At 50.6% G+C, this 23,989-nt stretch overlaps 1 protein-coding gene across 1 annotated transcript in view; it reads left to right on the forward strand.

Moving 5' to 3' along the window:
* The first annotated feature begins 741 nt into the window (after nt 1-741).
* Nucleotides 742-23,989, forward strand: part of ADAMTS10 (ADAM metallopeptidase with thrombospondin type 1 motif 10) — a 74,090-nt gene continuing 50,842 nt past the window's right edge. Inside the window, exons 1-3 of the mRNA XM_063160875.1 lie at nt 742-1,125; nt 17,428-17,738; nt 20,703-21,058. Of these exons, the coding sequence (XP_063016945.1) occupies nt 17,651-17,738; nt 20,703-21,058 (444 nt within the window). The 5' untranslated portion in view covers nt 742-1,125; nt 17,428-17,650. The remainder of the gene's footprint in view (nt 1,126-17,427; nt 17,739-20,702; nt 21,059-23,989) is intronic.

Raw genomic sequence — 23,989 nt, forward strand, 5'->3', positions numbered from 1 at the left:
CCGCCTTCAGAAGGAAGGAGGAAATGAGCTCCTGCCTTTTATTGTTGAGGTGTCCTGCGAGGGGGTTGTTTGGAAACGAGCAGAGTTTGGTTATTTTGGTTATTCCCAGGGGTTTTCCTTTGCTCTGGAGGGGGATTTGTCCCTCAGTGGGACCCTCCACGGTGGCAGAGGGCAGGAGAACGCCGCAATCCAGAGCCAGCGGGGCAGGAATGATGTAACTGCAGAGGGAAGGGACTTCTGAAAACACTGGCGAGTTCTTAAAGGCTTTTTTTCAATTCCCAGCCAGTCCCTGCCATTGCTGTGGAGCCTTTCAGGCCATTTCCTCACAATCTCCCTGAGTTTTTAACAGCACTGGGAAAACTCCGGTTAAAATACACGATGGGTTTGTTGTTTGTTGTTTTGGAGGGGAAAAAATACCAAACCAAAACCAAGGCAGGCTTTGCTTTATCTGCTCTGTGTGGCACTGCCAGCACAGCCTCTGTCCTTCCTGGCTATTCCTGGGATGTTTTATCCACAGGGGAGCCCCAGCATCGCCTCCAGGGCAGCCCCAAGCTCCCTCCCTGCTCCTCCACAGAAAGGCTGAGTAGTTTTATACCATTTCAGCCAAGACCTGCCTTCTGCACTGATGTCAGCAGCCAGGGCGGGACTTTTCCAGCCTTGTGGGTTTGGGGATTTTCTTTTTTTTTTTTTTTTTTTTCTTTTTTTTTTCTTTTTTTTTTTTTTTTCTTTTGGATAATCCTGGCAAAATTCCTGAGCAAAGTTTTTTTTTTCTTCTTCTTCTTCTCCTTTCTTTTTTTTTTTTTTTCTCTCGAGCAGCCCCTATCCATGTGCTGCCTCCGAGCTGCTCTCTTATTACTCCTCACTTCCTGAAAGGAGACTTTTTAGCAAAGCAACTCCAACTCCAAGCTCTGCCTGGGTCTGACAGAAGTAGTTAAAGAAGTTTCTTAAGGAAGGCGACACAACCCCTCAGCCTGGAAACTTTCTGACACACGCAGGGCTGAGGGGGAGAGAGGAGCTTTTGGCTGCTGCTGGGAAAAAGAAGAGGAAAAAAAAAAAGAGAGAAGCTGAAGGAATTAAAAAGGGGAAAAAAAAAAAAAGAAGAAAGAAGGGAAAGCACTCGAAAAGGTAAAACGCTCTTTAAAATAATTTTTCCAGAGGAGGCTCTTTGAGGTTGGAGTTGGGGTGGTCTGGGGTGGAGGGAATGCGAATGTTCTTTGAAATCAGAACCGTCTCCCTGGAGAAGGAATGAGCCCGGAGAGCCTTTGCACGCTGGAAAAACATTTATGAGAATGAAAACCATGTTCACCCTTCTCCAACATTCAGAGTTTCCATAAAAACGCAGGCTTGTGTTTCAAAGTGGCTGCAGGCAGCGGGAGCCGGGCTCCGCTGCTGCCTCCCTCGCCTCCCCCAGCCCCTCTTTTTAATTGCATTAACCCCAGGATGGAATGTTTGCCTCTCTAAACCCCAAATCTGCTCTGCTGAGCTGCCCCGGGGCCAAGCTCTCAATTACAGAGAGCAGCAGCTCCCAAGCCCTGCTGCAGAATGAAACGTTCCTTGCTGCCTTCATTCCTGAGAATAAACACAGCCCGCGCTCCCTCTCCCTCCTTCCCTGTCTCTCTCTCCATCTTCAGGAGCTGCCAATGCCTCTCTCCCTCCTGATGTGCTCAGAGGATTATAAAGAGTCTGCCCTGAAAAAGTTGCAGTGTCACTGACTCCGTGTGCATCCCCAGGAGCTCAGCCCCACTGCCCTGCTCGGTTCTTTCTTTGCTTTGACTATGCTTTAACGGTGGTTTTTTATTGATTTTTTTTAAAAAATCAATCCCTCAGAAGATGTTATTTTAAACATCAAAGTAAATATTAGTGGTGGTGAGATGCCAGAAGATTATCTCATTAGAGCTGAAGGAGCTGGGCTATAAATAGAAAGGAGTTTATAAAATAACCTTGGCAAATAGCTTCCAGAGGGGAAGAACCAACCAAGAGGGAAGTGTGGAGTGTGCTGGGGGCAGGTAAATGTAAAAATTCACAGTGAGGCCCATTCTTGGGGACTTTTTTTGTGGTAGAGATGCAAACCTCAGGGGACATTTGTGTTCCTGCTGCAATCCCTGCCAACATCCCAGTGCTGGCGACCAGCAGAGCTCTGGTTCTGGTTGTGCTCGGTTTTATCCTCCTTAGCAGCACCCAGTGGTGCCAGGGTGGGATGCTGTGCTGGGGGCAGGTAAATGTAACATTTCACAGCAAGGCCCATTCTTGGGGACTTTTTTTGGTGGTTGAGATGCAGACCTCAGGGATAATTTGTGTTCCTGCTGCAATCCCTGCCAATCACCAGTGCAGGAGACCAGCAGAGCTCTGATTCTTGTTGTGGTCAGTTTTATCCTCCTTATCAGCACCCAGTGGTGCCAGGGTGGGATGCTGGGCATGGCAGGGAGGATCTGGGGAGTTCCCTAAGGTGGAAGGGGAATTGTTCCAGAGTGATTCCCAGCTCTGGGATGTTCCCCAAGCTGGGACCAGCCTTGCTCTGAAATGCCTCCATCAGTGAGGCTCCCCGCAGTCCTGGGGAGGCTGTTCCCGAGGTTTCTCCATATATGGAACGTGCTGAGCGCTCCAGTTGCTCCATCCTCAGCCTCCCACCGTTCCTGCTTCGCCCCAGGGCAGCACCCTGCGCTCCCCTTCTCCTCCTCCTCCTCCCCACATCCCAAAAAGCTCCCGGCGCCTCTCTGGGGCGGCTCCAGCCGCATTCCCCACGCGGGGAATGGGAAAGGTGCTGTCATCTCCTGCAAATCTGCTCTGCCCGGATGAGGCTGGGGGGGCTGAGCTGTTTCCTTTGGCACCGGGAGGCCCCGATAAGCCGGGCCTGAGCAGATGAAGAGGAGCCCCGAGGGGTGGAAGGTGGTGCTGCTCAACATAAACAGTGTCTGTTCCTCCAACCTGAAACATGAGAGGCTCTCTTATCACCCATGGCTCCAGGCCACCCAGGGATGAGCGGGGAGGAGCTGATGTTCTCACCATTCCATGGAATCCTGGTGCTGGGACAGCCCGGGCTCCTCCTCCCCAAGGAGCAGCTCCATGGAGGGTCCTCAGCACAGGATGATCCCGTGCAAACCCTTATCTCCAGCTTATCTGAAACCCCCCACTCCAAACCCCACTTTTCTTGCCAAGTTTCCAGCAATGAGTTCCTCCTGAGCTGGGAGCAGTGCAGGATGTGTTTGTCACGTCCTGCCCGGCCTCGATCTTGGGTTAACACAAGATGAGCTTAAAACAAACAGGACTGGGACCAAACTTGTCACGTTTTCAGAAGCAGCTGGCTGGGGGATGTCAGCTCAGATGTGCTGAAGGCAAAGAGGTCTTTGCCTGACCCCACCACTGTAGGGAGTGTTTGCAGGGTGAGGAGTTACGAACATTTCCCAGGAATCTGTGAGCAGGTCAGATCCCATGGAGGACACAGACACATGGAAAACCACAGGCCTGGATGCAGCCCTGTTTTCCAGCACTGACGAGGTTTAAAGGGACACCATCCAAGCCAACTTTCCCATCTTGCTTTCTGTGAGGGCCTTCAATGAAGTCTGAAGGGTTGGGAGAGTCTCCACTGCTGGAATATTTTAGCTCTGTCTGACCTCAGTGGAGCAACATCAGTGCAGGGTCTCCATCCAACTGCTCCATTGCTGCTCCTCTCTCACCTTCTGCATCCTCCCAGGCTGGGAAATGCTTGGGATATTCCATGTCTGACTACTCAGAGTCTTTCATGGAATCATGGAATGGTTTGGGTTGGAAGGAACCTTAAAGCTTATCCAGTCCCACCCCTGCCTTGGGCAGGGACACCTTCCACTGTCCCAGGCTGCTCCAAGCCCCGTCCAGCCTGGCCTTGGACACTTCAGGGATGGGACATCCACAGCTTTACACTTCTATTTGTCACAATTACCAATGTTGTGTTTCTTACTCTTACATCGTAGCTTGATTTAAAAGGAAAAATGACTTAAAATTAATCTATTCCTGAGCAGTCCTGCAAATCTTTCTGAACTCAAGCGCTCCTAATTGTTGGTCCCAAATGAGCTAAACTGGCAGGTGAAGTCCTGGCCTCATCCTGTGGGATTTGTGACCTCAGTGGGAAGTGGCTTTGTCCAAAATGTAAGTGCAGAGGATGAGTTCAGTCCTGTCAGGGTTAGGAACTCTTCATTCCCTGGTCTTGGAGGAAGGAGCTGCACCTGGGCCATATTTCCCTGAGTAAAGAACCTACAGGGAGAGGGAAAGGGCCCAAAATCTCTGCCCAGCAGATCTCCTGGAGCTCCCAAGGAGCCTGGACACGATCTGCAGGTCTGTAAGGGCTGGAGGGATCCCACAGCTGAAGAGTTCTGCAAAGCTTCATCCCACAGGAGGCATCCCTGCTCCTGCAGGGCTCCCCTGACATGGGGGTGATGCCTTGAGGAGCTGAAACAGAGGTTAGGGGGAGTTCAGAGGAATAAAGTGGACATTTTATTGAAATGCCCTCCAAGGCCACACCCTGGCAGTGCCACGGCCACAGTTGTGGCTCTGCCCAGGTGGCTCCAAGATAGAAGCAAAAAGGGCTTGGCCACAAGATCTCACATTTTTATAAGTTTTAGTCCATTTGCATATAGGAGTTAACTGTCCAATTAACAGCTTCCAATTATGAAGTTTCATCCTCCTTGCTTGCTTGCCTGCCCTCCTCTTTTCACGTTTTTGTGCTTTGAGCCTGAAGTTTGAAGGGATTGTCCTTGAGCCTGCAGCTGGAATAGGATTGTTTTGTCTTCACCAGCCTGTGAAGAGATCGTAGTATAAATCCTATATAGGATATATATAGGATATAGGACATTTATAAATATATTTATAGGATATATATACGATATAGGATTATATATATATAGGATTATATATATAGGATATAGGATATATATAGGTTAAAGGATATATATATATATATCCTTAATATAAAGCTAAAAGCTGCGCACCAAAACAGAACAGAAAAGCCTAAAACCCAAGCTGCCTTGGGGACTGTGGATGCCCAGAGCAGCTGTGGCTGCCCTGGATCCCTGGCAGTGCCCAAGGCCAGGCTGGACAGGGCTGGGAGCAGCCTGGGACAGCGGAAGGTGTCCCTGCCATGGCAGGGGAACGGAACTAAATGAGTTTTAAGATCTCTTCTCACCCAAACCAGTCTGTGACTGGGGTATGGCCCTGTCCTAGAGCCTGGGTGACAAAGAGCCAAATTTTGGTTGTGACACTCGGTGTGAGATCTGTGACAGCTGCTTGGGAGCTGGAGCTGAACCAACCACATATCCCTGCCTCAGCTGGGGCTCACAGCATGAGCAGGTCCCTCCTGGAGAGGGCCGGGCTGGTTGTGCAGGTGAGCCCAGCTCGCTGCTGGCACACGAGGCTGTTTGTCTTTATGCAAGCCCAGGGCTCGGTGCCCCGCGGGGATGGGTTGTGTAAGCACCGGCACGGCTGGAGGGGAACTGCGGGAGCCAGCCCTGCCGGGATGGGAATGAGAGCAGAGCCAGACCTGTCGGGATGGGGATGAGAGCCAGCTGTGCCAGGATGGGAATGAACCAGCCCTGCCAGGATGGACAAAGAAGCCAGCAGTCCTGGGATGGAGAGAGGAGCCAGCAGTGCTGGGATGGAGAGAGGAGCTAGCTCTGCTGGGATGGAGATGAGCCAGCAGGGCCGGGATGGGGATGAGCCAGCAGGGCCAGGATAGAGATAAGAACCAGCCGTACCAGAATGGAGAAAGGAGCCAGCCGTGCTGGGATGGAGAGATGAGAACCAGCCTTGCCGGGATGGAAATGAGCCAGCTCTGCCAGGATGGAGAGAGGAGCCAGCAGTCCCAGGGTGGGGATGAACCTGCCCTGCCGGGATGGGGATGAGATCCAGCCCTGTTGGGATGGAGATGAACGAGCCGTGCCAGTATGGAAAGAGGAGCCAGCCCTGTTGGGGTGGAAATAGAAGCCAGCAGTGCCAGGATGGAGAGGAGCTGACAGTCCTGGGATGGGGATGAACCAGCCCTGCCAGGATGGAGATGGCCAAGTCTGCCTCTGTTTCCCTGCCCACTCTGAGGTGTGAGCGCTCCCAGCCTTTCCCAGAGCCCTTTCCTGGCAGAGCCCTGGTGCTGCTCCATGCCAGGAGGAGCAGCAGGAGCACGGGGAGAGCTGCCTGTGCACAGGCCCAGGAGGTCTGGATTCTCTCCTGGCTGTGCTGAGCCCCACAGAGAGGGAGCATTTCGTGGAGGCAGAGGTGGCCATAGAGATGCAGGGTATAAAAATGGCATTTGTATGGAATATCTGTACTCCATGGATGGCAGGGCACAGAGGGGTGGGCATCAGACCTGTCTGCAGGTAATGTGTGCATACAAAGAGTTATCAACGTGTATCCATGTGCAGATAACATCTATCTCCATGCAGATAACATGTATTCCCATGCAGATAGCATGTAGCTTCATGCTGTTAACACATTATCACATGCAGATAACGTGTATCCATGCCCAGATAATGTCTATGCCCATGCAGATAAGATCTATTTGGTGCAGACAGTGTGTATCCTCATGCTGATAGCGTGTTATCACATGAAGATGAGTATCCATATACAGATAATGTCTGTGCCTATGCAGATAAGATCTGTTCAATGATCTATTCCATAAGATCTGTTTCGTTATGTATCCCATGTGATTTATTCCACCATCTGTTCCATAAGATCTATTCCATCGTCATGCAGATGAGGTGTTATCCATGTGCAGATAACACCTATCCCTATGCAGATAACATGTATCCTCATGCTGATAATGTGTTATCACATACAAATAATGTGTATCCATGTGCAGATAACATCTATCCCCATGCAGATAACATGTATGCCCATGCAGATAATGTGTATCTGCATGTGATAACATTGCAGATAATATCTATCCCCATGTAGATAACATGTATCCCCATACAGATAGCATGTATCCTCATGCTGATAACATGTTATCACATGCAGATAGCATGTATCCATGTGCAAATAACCTTTAATCCGCATTAAAACTCCACCTATCCCCATCCTCTTACCCGCAAGCCACTGCAGTTGTGCCCTGGGTGCATGTGGGTGGCACGAGTGTCCCTTCACTCCTGTGACATGTGTGTCCCTGTGTGGTGGGGGGATGCACCATTAATGACTAACACGCCGTTGTTAATGACTGGCACGCAGTTAATGAGTGGCACTGGGTTAATACCGTTGTTAATGACTGGCACGCCGTTAATGACTGCCCAGCCCGGCCTCTCTCTAATCCCGCCGCTCTGTGCCTGGCTGCAGCCAGCGAGGAGAGCGGTGGCAGAGCGCCAGCAAGTCTGGGTCACATGGAGAGGCTCCAAACTATTGCATAAGTCCCGTCTGAGAGTGGACCTGCCTGGTGGATCCTCTCCCGAAAGCAGGAGCAGTCCCAGGATGGGAGCTCTGGGGACTCTTGGTGCCCAGCTTCCCCCAGGGTGGAGTTGTGGCACTGCTCTGGCAGCTCCAGCCCTACCCCAGGCCCAGCTCCCCATCCTGCGGAGGATCTGAGCTGGCATTTCCCTCCTGAGGACCTCCGAGCATTTTACCACACTTGGAGAAGTGCAATGACCCCGGCGTTCCAGATAGGGCCAGGTCCTTATGTAACACAGGGATAGGATTTCCAGAGAGCCAAGCAGGCTGTGTCAGAGCGAGGTCGCTGCTCCCAGCTCTCCTCCCCCTGCCCTGGCTTTGGCACAAGCTCCTTTTGCCCCTTTGCTAGCAAAATTAAAGATTTTGGAGAGGAACAAGGCGGGGGGTTCAGCTGTTTCCTCACTGGGATTGCGCTGAATAGATTTGACTGTAAAATAATTATCATGGTTTTGGGGAAAAAAAAATCAAAAACCAACCCTCCTCCCACACAGCACTGGAGTGAGCCCAAAGCCCCGTGAAGCTGCTGTACAAAGGGATGCAGGGTGTGCCCGGCCAGGGCCGGCTGTGGAGCACCATGGAGAGCCTGGAAGGGGGAGCTGGTGCTCCAAAGGCAGGGACAGTGTGCCCCTGGCACCCAGGCTGGCACTGGGGTGCTGGCAGGGGGACAGAGATAGTAGAATATTACCAATATTGAAGACAGTATGTGCCTGAACTTGTCTGGCCTTGCTGCTGAACCAAATAGGGGCGACTGTGGTGTTTCACCCCACAGACACTTTTGGCTGTGGGATGTGTGGTGTTTCACCCCACAGACCCTTTTGGCTGTGGGATGTGTGGTGTTTCACCCCACAGACACTTTGGGCTGGCTGGGTGTGTGGTGTTTCACCTCGCAGACCCTTTTGCCTGGCTGGGTGCTGCAGCTGGGCCCATGGGGACAAGTCCAGGCCTGCAGGAGCTCTGGTGGTGCTGGGATGGAGCTTTCCCCCATAACAGGGGCTGCTCCTCAGGTTTCCCTGTGTTGGAGAAGCTTTAAGGTGAAGGTGAAGGAAAGGAGTCAGTTCTGCTGGAGGGTTTGGATCCAGAGCTTTATTCTGGCCCACAGGCCTCTGAATGCAGCACCAGCTCCAACAGAACTCCCTGAGCCTGTGGTTGCTGCTCCTTTAACCCCGGGGAGAGGGGCAGGGAAGGGGCAGGGAGCCACCAAGCAGGGACAGTAGGGGAGGGACAAAGGGACAAAGGACACCTGGATGGCCCCAATGCCCCCCAGGGGTAGAGGGCATCCTTTGGATCTGCCAATCCCTTCTGGAATGCCAGGACTGACTGACAGTGCTGGGAGGGGAAAGGAGAGGTGACTGACACACCTGGGAGGGAATTATCAGGGGAGGAACCCGAGGTTCTGAGACAAACCCTGAAATCACAATGCAACACAGAGACCCCGGCTCAGAGCCCTCAGCTCTTAGGGTCACGCTGGCAGTGTTGGTCTGCATTTCCCACATTGCTGGGGAGAGCCTTTGGATGGGCTTGGATCTGATTTTTGTTGGTCTGCATTTCCCACATTGCTGGGGAGAGCCTTTGGATGGGCTTGGATCTGATTTTAACGGTGTGAAAATGGCACCTCGCCTCCTGGGAAGCTGAAATGGGACTCACAGTCACTGGGGTGTGCAAAGAAAGCTATCAAGGGGAGGTGAATCAGCCCTCGAAAGGAGAGGGGGGCCGCACTGAGCATCCTGGGGGTCAGCAGGGAAGGGACAGGCAGAATTGGCATTGCAGCAGCTGGGATTGGTGGCAGGGGTGAGGAGAGGGACTATAGGGCAGCCAAAGGGTGGCTGTGCAGGCAGGAGCCACCCCAGGCTGGAGGCTGCAGTGTTCTGGGAACAGGGATAACTCCATGTTTCTAATTCCTCACTCGCCGTGGCCTCAGAGAGGCCACACTTGGAGCAGCCCAGCAGATTATGGCTCAAGTTCTTATTCTGTGTTCTGCAGACCTGTGACTTTAACCCCTTTTACTCGCAATTTGCAGATGCTCCTGGCAGCAAAAAAACGCTGATTTCTGTGGGTTTAACCCCTGGTGCTGCCCTAGAGCTGAGAAATGACTTCCCAGTGGAAGTCCTGTCGTGCTGGCAAGATCACTGCAGGGGAGACTTCTGCCATCTGCAGCTCAGCATGTTTTCCACTTGGCAGCCCTGCCAAATATTTTGTCGGGACTATCAGGACGTTCTTTCTCCTGCTGGAAGCCAGGGAGGTCTCTGGGACAGTTTTGCATCCCCCACGTGCTCAGCCCTGCGGGGGGAGCGGGGCTTTGTGTTCCATCCCCAGGAACGTGCAGGGACCTGCCCGGAGCTGCCAGCTGGGAGCTGGGAGGTGCCTGAGCCTGCAGGGAACACCCAGAGCCCGGGGATGCAGGGGCTGAGACCCCCCCAGAAAACACAGAAATGCAGCAGGACCTGCCCCTGCCAGGCCCTGGGGTGTGCAGAGAGAGGGGTGAGGAGGAGCAGGGATGGAGAGATGATGATAAGGGTTTGAACATCACTGGTTGGGCCAGGGAGGGATTGTCCCACTCTGCTCTGCCCTGCGGCAGCCTCAGCTCCAGTGCTGGGGGCACTCTGGGCACCATGAGATCAGAAGGAGCCAAAGCTGTTGGAGAGTGCCCAGAGGAGGCACACGGAGCTGGGGAAGGGCTGAGGAGCAGCTGAGGGCACTTGGCTCGTTCAGCTGCAGCCCAGGAGACTGAGGGGAGGCTCCTCGGGGGCTGCAGCTCCTCCCCAGGGCAGGCACAGGGGCAGGGGCTGAGCTCTGCTCTGGCACAGGGACAGGAGCCCAGCAAGGGCTGCAGCTGTGCCAGGCCTTGGCATGGAGCTCAGGGCAAGGTTCTGCCCCCCGAGGCTGCTGGGCACTGCCCAGGCTGCCCAGGGAATGGTGCCAAGGCTGCCAGAGCTGCAGGAGCTCCCAGGGCTGCTCAGGGTGGGAGTGTTGGGGTGCCTGGGCAGGGACAGGGGCTGCACTGATCATCCCTGTGGGTCCCTTCCCACTCAGGATATCCCATGGTCTTTGGTTCAGTGATTCTGGAGCACCAGGAGAGGCTGAGGGAGCTGGGAAGGGGCTCAACCTGGAGAAAAGGAGGCTCAGGGGGGACCCTGTGGCTCTGCACAACTCCCTGACAGGAGGGGATAGCGAGGGGTTTGGGCTCTGCTCCCAGGGAACAAGCCATGGGACACAGCCTGGAATTGCCCCAGCAGATGTTCAGATTGGATATGAGGAAAAGTTTCCTCACTGGAAGGGTGAAAGTTGATTCCAGCTGAGGCTTTACAACCAAAACCTGTGGCCCTCTGATGCCTTGTGAGGGCTGAGCTAGAACAGAGACCAGACAGAGCTAAAGCATAAAGCAGGGATTTATTGAAAGGCCTCAATGGATGCACCTTGGGTAGCACAGGAGCCCAGCCAGGGCTGCACCCAAGATGAATCAAAATGGTCACAAAATGCACAACAGGTCACAGGGTCTCTCACTTTGATCAGTTCTGCTCCATTTGCATATTTGAGTTAATTGTCTAATTCCAGCCCCTGCCCATGCAGTCCCATCCTGCTTGTTTTTCTCTCTCCAGCCCACGGTGTTTGTGCTCTTGGGCCTGAGATTTGGATCGTTTGTCCTTGGTCCCCAGCTGGAGCAGGAATTGTTTTCTCTCCCTGCTCTGTGCACAGAGCTCACCATCCCCTCTATGATGCCCAGACTCACCCATGAAAGCAGCACAGAATCTGAAAAGTAAGAAAACTCAAACCTGAGGTGTCATCTGCACAGAGCAGCGATGGCAGGTGACAGGGGCACTGTTCTTCTGGTGACTTTAGGAGCAGCACCCAGGAGCTACAGGCACTCGGGGGCTGTTGTGTGTCCTGGAGGGCAGCAGGAGAGAGCCCACTGTGGGTAGAAGGGGATCCATGTGGGTCCTTTCTTCAGGAAAGCCTGAAAAATCTGCTGCTGCTGCTGCTGCCAAGTGCCCTCCCTGCAATGGCACAGCCCCTGAGCCCAAATTCCAGTCCCCTGCAGCCCCTGCTGTGTTTAGGTTGGATTCCATCAAAAATGAGGCCTGTGGGGCCAGCCTGGGGCTCAGAGCTCTTCCCCCAGAGATAAACTTTGACCTGGTGGAACAAATCCCAGGCTGGAGCAGCTGGAGGAGCAGAAACCCCTGTGGTGCTGTTTGTAGGGGCTGCCAGGGCTGCTGTGGGGCTAAGCAGCCCCTTGGGAGGGTCAGGGAGCACCTGGGGCCAAAAAGGGATCAAGCTGTGAGTTGTGGCGCCATGATAACCCCAATAACCCCAGAGTGGTTATAGGGTGATGTCAATTCCCCATTTTACACAAGAATAAAGAACCTTGAGGTTTTCATTCCTTAAAATAATGCAGCCCAGAAATGCTGTTGGGGTGGTGCAGCTGTGGGGACCTGCTCCCACTGTTTTTTCCCACTGCTTTCCTACTGTTTTCCCACTGCTTTCCTACTGCTTTCTCACTGTTCCCACTGTTCCCAGTGCTCCCACTGAGGTGCTGTTCTCACTTCTCCACAGCTCCCAGTGCTCCAAATTCTCCCACGTCTGAAAGGTGTCAGTGGAAGGCCTGGTAGGGGGGGCACTAAAAGTATTTCCTCTCCCCGGCGAAAGTTGGAAGCAGAAATCTGTGTTTGTATTTATTTCTCCCTCAGAAAAGAAAGGGAAAAAAAAGGGATAAGGACACCTGAGCTCATAATTTGCAAAAGTTGGATGAGAAACCTGGAAGCCGCCGGGTCCTGCATCTTTAAAAGCAGTTAAATTCCTCTTCCCTGCACTAGGAGGCACCTTGAACCTTCCTCTTGGCCCCGAGCATCGCCCATCTGCTTCCTATTACCTTCCCCAGCGCTGCTGGAGCCGGCCCAGCAGCCGGGGAGTTCTGTCTGCAGCTGGGAGCAGCTCTCATCTCCCTGCTCCTTCTTCTCTCCTCGCTTCATCCCAGCTGGAATTTCACCCCTTTCCCAGCCCCTTCCTTCCCGGCACTGTTTGGGGTGGCAGGAGGTGAACTGGAGCTGTGGTGGCGTTGTCCCCTGGTGTGGTGGCGTTGTCCCTTGGTGTCATTCGGGTTCACTCGGCCAAAGCCACCCTTGGCACCGGGAGCCGGGAGCGTCAGCCCGAGCCGAGCCTGCCAAGGACAGCGAATTCCTTGGGAAGGAGCAGATCGGAAGCGGCCCAAGCGAGGGAGGCACGAGACCAGAGAGGTCACGCCGTGTCCCCAAGCTGTCCCCAAGCTGTCCCTGAGTGTAGGAGCGTTGGGGTAGGATGGTGGGGACGGACGGAGACAAGAGATCTCTGCAGCCAGGTCGTGGAACTTGGGGTTTATTGCAAAGGGCCTGGGTGCAGGGCCCTGCTGGGAGCTGCCAGGCACAGCTCAGAGCAGGCCCCAAAGAGGGAGAGAGAGATAAGAGAGTGGTAAAGAGAGAATGAGAGAGTAAAAGAGAGGATCAGAGGGTGAGATTTGCGTTACAATACAATAAATCTTCTTCTGGCCTTGGAATTTGAGGTTTATTGCAAAGGGCCTGGGTGCAGGGCCCTGCTGGGAGCTGCAGCCACAGCTCAGAGCAGGGCTGAGAGGAGAGAGGGGTAGAGAGGTGAGAGGGTAAGAGAGTAAAAGGGTAAGAGTGTAAAAGGCAAGAGAGCGAAGTTCCCGTTACAATACAATAAATCATCTTCTGTGTTGAATATTCTGATTCTCACCAACCAATGTAGTACAATATACAAATCCTATAGCATTTACATACAGCCTATGAGAATCATTACATTACTATACTGTGTTACGTTTTAAACCCTAAAAACTCCTCTTTGGGCCCCTTCTGCCAAGCTGGTAGGGTCTGCTCTGACCCTTGGGCCTGTCTGCAAGCAGAGGCTGTTGTTCCATCAAAATGGGATTACCTCCATCTGGCCACACCATTGTTTTCCCATTGTTCCGTAACTGAGGAATCTCAAAGCTTGCTTTGATTTCAATCTTGCTTATAGTTTCTATATTCTCAAAATCTTTTGCCAGACAATCATAAGGCTTTCCTGTTTCATCTTCCCCAACACCCAAGCTGTCCCCAAGCTGTCCCAGCCTGGCCCGTGGCACCCCCCTGTCCTGCCGGGGCTCCGCGATCCTTGGGATGGTCCTGCGAGCTGCACAATGGGGTTATGGAAAACTTGGTAGGGATGGAAGCACCAGAGTTCCTCTGGCTCCTGGGCCTTCCTCTTGGTGCTCCTCCTGCTCCTGGGAGCTGGATCTGCCCACGGGGAGAAAACCAGGATCCACCTGTGTGGAGAACACCTTCCTCCAGGTGCTCCTGCTGCTCCTGGACTCTGGCAATGAAGCCCCTCTGGGAAGGAGCCGTGTTTTCCCCGCTGCCTGCAGGGAGGGATCGCAGCCGGGCCCTTCCCCCAGCCTGGCCCGCAGGAATTTTTTGCAGCTGTAATTCCTGCCTTGTGCTGCTCCCAGCGCTTCTCCTTCCCCCAAGGTCAAGGCTGCGGGCTCCTGGCGCCGGGGCTGCTTCCCAGCCACAGTTCCAGGGGATGCTGAGGGGCCAGGAAGGGCAGAGGGGACATGGGGAGGGTCATGGAGAGGCAGGGGGAGGATGGGAAGCCTGGAGGAAAAGGGTTTGACAGCTGGAAAACAGGGGAAATCAGTTGTGTGAAGCCCAGGAGAAAATACACTTGTCTTGGTTTGGAAAGACAGGAGTCTGCCAAGGAAAGCAGGAGCTTCCCCTGAAATGGAGAATGTAAATCCTCCCCACTCCTCCAAATTGCTGTAAATTTTAAATCAAGGGGGCTCTCAGGCAAAAATATGGGAGCAGGAAATAACAGTTCCTTAATAGAGAAGAAAAATAAAGAGATGAAATAAACAATGCAGTACACTAGAACAACACTGACAGAGTCAGAACCCAACCTGACACCCTGTGGGTCAGGCTGTTGACAGCAGTCCCATTGGAATTGTGGCTGCAGCCCTCCTGCAGTGTCAGGGGTGGTTCTGTTGGAGCAAGGGGGTCCTGTAGAGAAGGATGTGTTCTTCCTCTGAAGATCCAGTGGAAGAAGAGGCAGCTGCTGTTCCTCTGGGGAATCCCATGGAGAAAGCTGTGCTGGTGTCTCAAAAACCGCTGGATTATATCCAGGTAGCAATGCTTGGCTCCTCCCTCTGGGCTCACATCTCCCAGTGGGATGCTGTAGTTCTTATCAGCCATGCAGGGACATTCCATAATCTGTTATCAGCAGATGTCCCCTCCCGAGGGAGGAGTGAATGTGGTCACTCAAAGAGAGAGATAAGGCAAACTGCCCACTTGACAAAGATAATCTGCCATACAGATGGCAATTGAAAATATCTTGCATTGCAATCCTCAACAACAATTTAGCTGGGCTCTGTGGGTTTTGGAGCTGTGACAGGATTGAAAAGCTGGAATCACAAGCTTTGGGAGATGCTGGAAAATGCAGATTTAGGAGAGGGTTTTGCTTGCAACTTCTCCCTTTTCCAGCTCAGTTCCCTCAGCCCCCACCTGCCTTTCCTAGCCCTGGCTGTGCCCTCACTGTGGCACCACAGGTGATGCTGTCACTAGATCTCAGCACCCTCTTTTTGGGGTGGAATGAGGCAGAATTCCTGCCTCAACCCTCTTCTCCCCACTCCCTGATTCCCCTTACCTGTCCCAGGGAAAGGAGCAGCCCAAGGTGGGAGTCGCCCCTTTCATTCTCAGGGCCACTCAAAGTTTTGGAGGACACCTCTTGTTGTGTCTGGGCTTTGCAGAGGAAAACCTGGCAAGTGGCCCCAAATGGGACTGGGGAGTCCAGGCCGAGTCCCCACTGAGGATCTTTGGCCATTCTTAACTGTAAATAAGCAGTGAAAAATCTTAATCTTTATATTATGCAACCCTGAGTTGTGTTTAAAGGTGTGTGTTTCATCTCGCACTGTTTCTGACTAGTAGGGGAAAAGAACATTAATTTAGGTTAATGGCTTTAAGCCGAAGGAGGGGAGATTTAAATGAGATTTTAGGAAGAAATCCTTCCCTGTGAGGTTGCCCAGAGCAGCTGTGGCTGCCCCTGGATCCCTGCAAGTGTCCCAGGCCAGGTTGAATGGGGCTTGGAGCACCCTGGGGTAGTGGAAATTGTCCCTGCCCCTGTGGAAGGAGATAAGCTTTAAGGTCCTTCCCAACCCAAACCATTCTGCAATTTCCATGATAAATTTGGGGCAGGAATCATCTCCTGGATTTGCCCTTGTACCTCTCCTATACCCCCTGTGCTGGGTGTCATTCCTGCAGCACAAATACCATTCATGGCACAGTAAAGATGGGAAAACAGGAGCAGAAATTCATTTTCAGGGATTCAGATTCCCATAAGGACACGGAGGGGAGCGGGGCAGATCCCAGGAGGACCCAGCTCCCCTGCCCTGGGCTGTTTAAACCATCAAGGCAGGGGTTAAGCATTACTGGATGAGGACCACACACAGGCCCTGGCCGCTGACACCTTTGCAAAGAGCGTCCTCCTCCCATCTCCAGCCTCTTCCCATGCTTGAGAGCTCATCCCATGCTCCCAGGGAGCTCATCCTGCTTTTTCCAGGAGCTCATCCTGCCATTCCAGGGGAGCTCATCCCATCTTTTCTGGGGATCTCATCCCGCCTTTCCCGGGAGCTCATCCCAGGGGGCTCATCCTGCCATTCCCAGGAGCTCATCCTGCCTTTCCTGGGGTGCTTATCCCGCCTTCCACGGGGAGCTCATCCCATTCTTTCCTGGCAGCTCATCCTGCCTTTCCCAGGACCTCATCCTGCCTTTCAAGGGAGCTCATCCCGGGGAGCTCATCCTGCCTTTCCCAGCCCTGCTCCAGCCCATGGGATCTGCCACCCCTGCAGGGAGGTTTGGGTTTGGCTGCTGGGTCATGCCCTGCAGCGTCACCCCTGGGATATTTGGGGTTCTCTGGGATGTGCTGCACTTATCCCATACTCATTGAGTGGGTGGGTAAGAAGAAAACCCCACAGGCTTTGTACAAGTCCCCAGCACGATTTGAGTTTGATGTAATCGCCTCAGACCGAGTGGAAATTCTCTGCAAGCCAGGAATCTTTCACCAGAGCAATTAGCAGAGCGTTTTAAAGAACAAATGCGATTGGAATCTCGGGATCCATTTGTGGATGGGGTTGAGGGTGAGTTCCCTGAATGAGTTCTTTGTTTTCCATCACTTTTTTAGGTTCAGCCAGCACACTTTGAGAGCAAGTGCTCTTCCCTCAGTGCGGTGACAGTCCTTAAAGTGTGTTTGAAATCCAAAGAGGATTTCTGGGTTGCTGCTCACCACTCCCTGCCAGTGCTGTTATTTCCTGCTCTCTTTAAGGGATCAGGTGACCCAGGGCACTCTTGGGGCTGCTTTTCCTGGAGGGTGCTGCAACAGGATAAAGGATTCCCATTGATCCTGAGCTCCTTTCCACAGGTAGAAGCTGGGAGAACCCCTGAGTGCAGTGCAGAGCTGATGGGGTAATCCACCCTCAAACCCTTCTCATCTTTTTCTTCTCTTTTCTTCTCTTTCCACCCCACTCCTGCCTCCTCCAGGACCCTGCTTTCCTCATTCCCCTGCCTGCCTCGAGACCTTCTCCTCCACCCTTCACTCATCCCCCTCTCCCCTGTGACAGCGTTCACAGCGGTGTGAGGATGAGGGAAAAGACAAGGATCTGACTCCATGTTTCAGAAGACTTGATTTAGTATTTTATGATATATATTATATTAAAACCATACTAAAAGAATAGAAGAGAGGATTTCATCAGAAGGCTAGATAAGAATAGCAACAAAAGGAATGAATAACAAAGGTTTGTGGCTCAGACAGAGAGTCCGAGCCAGCTCACTGTGATTGGCCATTAATTAGAAACAACTCTATGAGACCAATCAAAGATCCACCTGTTGCATTCCACAGCAGCAGATAATCAATGTAATCAATGTTTACATTTTCTTCTTGAGGTCTCTCAGCTTCTCAGGAGAAAAAATCTTAAGGAAAGGATTTTTCATAACAGATGTCTGTGACATTCCCCTGCAGGGGCGATGCCGGGGCTGGGGACGAGCCCGTGCTGACCCCGCAGTGCTGGCCTGGCACTGCCCACCCCTGCCAGCCTCAGGAGAGCACAGAGCAGCCAAGGATGCCTGCGGAGGGACCCGGGACTCCTCTCTGGACATAAGGGGTGGCCGAGGGAGAGACATGTGGGGACAGCGCCCTCCCAGCCGGCACAGATCTCCCTGCTCCGACACGAGCGGCGCTGACCATGGCCACAGCTTGGAGGCTCCTCACCTGGACCCTCACCCTCGGCCTGGCCGGGGGCACCTTCCCCAGCTTCCCCTTCCAGTCACAAGGTAGGGGTGGGATGGGGTGGGATGGGATGGGATGGGATGGGATGGTGAAGTGTGTAAGAGCCTGAAAGAGAGATGCAAGGCTCCAGGTGGCTCTTCAACATGCAGTTTATTGTGTCCAAGATATTACAGCAGTCCAGGGTCATGGGTGACAGAGCCTGCGCCTGCAGCTGTCAGCTCCAGCTGCAGGCAGGCCTGGAGACCCTTTGGTTTTAAAGTATATGCATTATATACTTTTCTTTTGGTTACAATGCATTAGATACTTTTCTTTGCTGAGCATCTTAATACAGTAGAACCAATCTATACCTTAACTTTTATCTATAGCCTATCATAACTACTGTAATTACCATATTTATATTATCATTCTCCAATCACTAGAAGTCAGTACATTACAGTCTAAGCTAGAAGTTGTTTTACAGTTTTCTTGCAGTAGAAAATTCTGAGACCTTTTTTATACTTGTCACATTTGCTGACTTGTTTGCCTGTGCTGTCTTTCTGCTTGGTAAAAACATCTTCTTGCTTGGGGTGGGTTTATCCTTTGGTGTAAGTCATAAAAACCCCTTCTAACTAACACACCCTTTGGCTTCTTGGTTATCCAGTAAGACTGGATCTGCAATTCTTTTCTTCTATATCAAAACTTGCTTCCATCTCTATCCCTTCTTCAGATTCTGCATTCAAAAATCTTTCTCCCAAGCACACATATCTGTGAGACTTTCTCGTCAAACTTTCATCCTTCCCAACAGTAGTGGTTTTGGTTGTGTCCAGAGTGACATCCCTGAGGAGATGCAGTGTCCAGCCCCACAGCACCACCAGCTTCTCCCACACCACCCCACCCTCAGCTCTGGACACATTTTTCCTCCTGGAAATGCTTTTCAGGTCAGGATCAGAGCCTCCAGCCCTGAGTCCCAGGTGCTTTGTAGCCACAGTGAGCACAAACCACCCTATGATTCACTCTTTTCCAAGCCCACGTGGACTGCAAAGAGGCAAAAAGGAAAACAAAACACTTCCGACAGCAAATTTTTCCAAGCCTGAAGTCATTTCTGAGTGCAAAAAGTCACCCTTGTTTGCCCAGCCCCATCACAGGGAGGTGCTGGGATGGAGGAAAAGCTGGAGCATGGCAAGTTAAACCCTAATAGTTAATTCTGGCCAGAGGCGCCAGGAGTGTTTATGATTGGGAAGAATGGGAGCTCAGCCCTAATCCCAGAAAGTGGAAGGGCTGTCCCATTCCTGGTGGCCAAGGAAACCACTGTGTCAGGCTCCCACACTGGAAAACAGAGGAAAAGGAAACTTTCCAGTGCTGCCCTGTGGTGAGAGTGCAGTTTGGAGCTGGCTGAGTTTCTGATGGCTGGGAAGGCTCTGAAGGTGAGGGCTGGCAAAATTCAAAATTCAGCCACCCTGGAGCAGCCAGGCTCCTCCTGCCTGCTTAGGAAACATCAACAAGTGGGATGCAGAAAGCACAGGAAGATTTTTCCAGAAGGAACAGAGGGAAAATCTCCTCCCACGAGGGCTCAGGAGGCTCAAATGCTCCACGCATGAGGAGTTCAGGAGGACACTCAGTGAGGAGAAGCTGTCATGGACCAGCACATGAATATTTCCCCTTTCAGCCCAAGCCTCCGGGGCTGAGGGCTGTCAGACAAAGCCAGATTGTCAGTTCCTTTGCTTCTTTTCTGCCTCTGTCAGGGTCAGGATTGAAAGCACTCAAGACAGTATTTCTTGTTCTGACTCAGATGTTTTTAGTTCTTATCAATGTCACAGTCTCACAAACTCTGAGTTTTACAGGACTTCACTCTAACAAACTAAAAATGGAGCTCCATCTCTCTCTCTACAAGGCCTTTTAAGGATAAACTGTCCAATTAAGAAATGACACCTAAATTATTTTTAATTTTAACCCAATAACCAACTACCCGTGGCCCACAATGTGGACTTTTTTATCCAATTACACAATTATCCATTACCTGCAGAGGAAAAAGTTACATTCCAAAAACTGCTATCCCAAGGTTCTGCAGGCTGCAGTATTTGGGGAATATCCCAGGATCCTGCAGGCTGGGCAGAGCCTGGGGATCCCAATTTTTGGAATGCTGTGGCAGGACCATGACCCTCCACCTGCACTGCACTCAGACTGGCATTGCTGGTTGTCCAACTCCCTTTTCAGGTTGAGTCTTGGTTTTGAAAGCCAGGTTTCTGCTCAGGAAGGCAGGAGCCTCCCCTGAAATGGCAAGTGTAAACCCCCTCCCTCCAAATTGCTATACATTTTAAATTAAGGAGCTCTGAGGCAAAAATATGGGAGCAAGAATAACAGTTTTTTATTAGGGAAGAAAATAAAAAGAGAAACAATGCAGTAAACTAAACTAACACTGACAGAGTCAGAACACAACGTGACACCATGTGGGTCAGGCTGTTGGCAGCAGTCCCATTGGAATTGTGGCTGCAGCCCTCCTGCAGTGTCAGGGGTGGCTCTGTTGGAGCAGGGGGGTTCTGTAGAGAAGGGTGCAGTCTCTTCCTCTGAAGATCCAGTGGAAGAAGAGGCAGCTGCTGTTCCTCTGGGGAATCCAGTGGAGAAGCTGTGCTGGTGTTCCAGAATCTCCAGATTATATCCAGGCAGGAATGCTTGGCTCCTCCCTCTGGGCTCACATCTCCCAATGGGATGCTGTAGTTCTTATCAGCCATGCAGGGACATTCAATAGCTGTTATCAGCAGATGTCTACCCAGAGGGAGAAGTGGAAGAGATAAGGAAAACTGCCTACTTGACAAAACAGAACTGCCATACAGATGGCAAATAGAACAAAATTTGCTTGACAATCCAGGATACCCAGGATCCTGCAGGCTGGGCAGAACCTTGGGATCCCAATTTTCGGAATGCCGTGGCAGGACCATGACCCTCCCACTGCCATACACTCAGGCTGGCGTTGCTGGGCATCCAACTACCTTTGCAGGCTGCATTTCCAATACATGTCCTTCCCTCCCCAGAGGAATTCCTGTCCAGCTTGGATCACTATGAGATCGCCTTCCCCATCCAAGTGGACCAGAACGGCGATTTCCTCACCTTCGACATGCGCCGCCAGCTGAAGCCGCGGCCGCGGCGCTCGCTGCCCTACGAGCCCTCGGAGCAGCAGGTCTTCTACAAAGTCTCTGCCCACCACACCCAGTTCCTGCTCAACCTCACCCTGCACTCCAACCTGCTGGCCGAGCACTTCACCGTGGAGTACTGGAAGCGGGATGGCATGGACTGGCAGCACGACTTCCACGAGGACTGCCACTACGCCGGGCACCTGCAGGACCAGTACCTCAGCTCCAAGGTGGCCATCAGCAACTGCAACGGGCTGGTGAGTCTGCCTTGCCTTGGCTTGATGGGGGCAGTGCCAGCTGCTTTGGTCCTCCAGCAGGTGGATCCATGTGGTGGGAAAAGCTTGGGGTTGGTGGCAAGCTTTATATTTAATATTTTTTTTTAACCCCACTTATTTCTATATTTCTATATTTCTATATTTCTATATTTCTATATTTCTATATTTCTATATTTCTATATTTCTATATTTCTATATTTCTATATTTCTATATTTCTATATTTCTATATTTCTATATTTCTATATTTCTTTATTTCTATATTTCTTTATTTCTATATCTCTATATCTCTAATTATATTGTATTATATATATTATATATTATATATTATATATTATATATTATATATTATATATTATATATTATATATTATATATTATATATTATATATTATATATTATATATTATATATTATATATTATATATTATATATATTTATTTTATATATCTATTTATATATACATAATACTTGGATTTTTACATAAATTGTATATTATATATAATATATTTATATATTATATATAATATACAAATTATATATTATATATTTATTATATAATATATTATATTATGCTATATTTATGTATTTATCATATATTATATTCTATTTTATTTTATATGTATATATTTTATATTATTTTTATATATTATATATACTATTTTATGTTTAAAATAGTATATATAATATTTTATATGAAGAAAGTATACAAAACATATGTATAAATTTTATACACAGTATAATATTAATATGTTGATATAAATATATTATTTTATATAATTTTATATTAATACAATATATTATATAAAATATATATAATATATATAAAATACACATAATATCTATAAAATACATATATTTTTATAATATAGATATTATATTTTTATATACATACTTGTCTTATATTTATTATATTTTATATTTAATATTCCACACTGTCATTATGATCAGCAGAGATGCAGATATCCCTCAGACATCCATAGGTGTTCCTGATCTCTGCTGATCTCTGTGTCACTTCCAGTCCACTTTCTGGGCATTTTCCCATTGATTTTGGTTGGAATGGGATAATCCTGACTCTCTGGGGATACCCAGACCTCGCCAGGTTTTTCCAACAACAACAGCAAAGAATATTTTTCTGTGCTGGTGAAGAAGAAGTGAGGGAGGGCAGGGATTTGACAGGGTCACAAGCGCATCCAGACCCTTCCAGTTGCAGATGCACTCCTGGGGATCCCAGGTGCTTCTGTCTGTGTTTCAGGAGATACAAAATGCTGATTCTGAGGCAAAAAAAAAACCTGAAATAATCGGTTTTTCAATATGAAAAATGAAACATCAAGAAGGGAGCAAGGTGGCATTTCCTCAAAACCAGCAAGGCTGCAGGAAGAAGGGTGGGAATCGTTTATTTTCCAAGCCCTGATAGCTCAAATTGAACATCCCAGTCCTAAATATCAGCAAGGAATCTTAGTGGTGGACATCAGTGCAAGAACAGCTGAGCTCTGGACTAGATTGCTCAGAGAGAGAGAGATCTTGGAAGATCTTTAGGAACAGGCCAGACAAAAGCCTCTCAAAAACCCTTCAGGTATGATTCATTAGCTCTCCCAGCCCTGGGAATAGACTGAGGGCTTCCATCCCTATTTTTCTGTGATTTTCTGATTTTTCTGGCTTGCACAGCACATTCCCTGAGCTGCCAGATGGAGGGATGGAGCTAACATACCCCGTGAGTGAATCCCAAGGCTGATGGCTCCCTTGGAGGGGTAGAAAAAGCTTCTCAGGGCCAGGTTCATATTTCTGCTCCAGCCTCACCTCCTGGAAGCATTCAAAGAGCTTCCAAAGGGGAATGAATTCCCATTTGATTTATTGCTGGGTGACTCTGCCAGAACAGTGCTGTGGGTTATTAACAGAAAATGAGAATCTGACTCATTTTATATCACAGAGTCTGAAGATTCCAGCTCACAGCCAACAACCCCTGAGCTGCACAAACCCCTGAGCTGCACAAACTCCTGAGCTGCACAAACTTCCAGAGCCCTTTGTTTGGACATGGGAGCTCTGCTCCAGTCCCAGGGAATTTCGTGGTGCTCACAAAGGCTGGACTGGCCCTGCAGCCCTTGGAACTGGGAGAATTCCATCCCCAGGCCGTGTTTAGCTCTGGAGAGGCACCAAGGGCTGTCTGGAGGAGAATGCAGCCAGGCACAGAGAGGGACAGAGGGTCATCCAACAATCTCTCCTCTGCCTGAACTCTGTCCTTCTGCCCTCCGGAGGGATGGACACAGAGAGGATGGGGGAGGAAGGCTTTGGGGTCACTGAGGACAGTGGGGTTGGAGATTGGAGCAAGAGGAGTCTGGAATGTTTTTAGCTGGATTTGGGCAAGAGGAGTCTGGAATGTTTTTAGCTAGAGGTAGAGGTTTTTAGGAAGAGAGGAATGTTTTTAGCTAGGTCTGGAATGTTTTTAGCTAGAGAGGGGGCTGGATTTGCCATGAGAGATGTTTTGCAGTGCTCTGGGTGACCAGGAGCTGCTGATCCACTCGTGGCATCCCCCATCCCCAGCAGGTTCTGCTCCAGGAGGGCATCACCCATCCTGGAAGGGACAGGAGAGGGCCTCAGGTGCAGGTTCCTGCTGAGGGGGCACTGCACTGCCCCACCTTTGCTGCATGGGCACCTGGGCGCTGTGGTGGTGACTGGGCACAAACTGGGACCTGAGCTGGTTATGGGGTGAGCTGAGCACAAGGAGGAGGGAAAGGATGACTGTGAACACAGTAATGAGCTCCAGCCATCCTCCCGCTCTCCAACTCCCACATCCTCAGGAACTCCCATGCCTGCAAGGTTTGGTTTTGAACCACTTTGTGTCAGAGGAACAGCCAAAAGGCCAAATCTTCATCAGACAATCCCAGAATGGTTTGGGTTGGGATGGACCTTAAAATTC

The sequence above is a fragment of the Melospiza melodia genome, chromosome 7 (genome assembly GCF_035770615.1).
Source record: "Melospiza melodia melodia isolate bMelMel2 chromosome 7, bMelMel2.pri, whole genome shotgun sequence".
NCBI classification, from domain to species: domain Eukaryota; kingdom Metazoa; phylum Chordata; class Aves; order Passeriformes; family Passerellidae; genus Melospiza; species Melospiza melodia.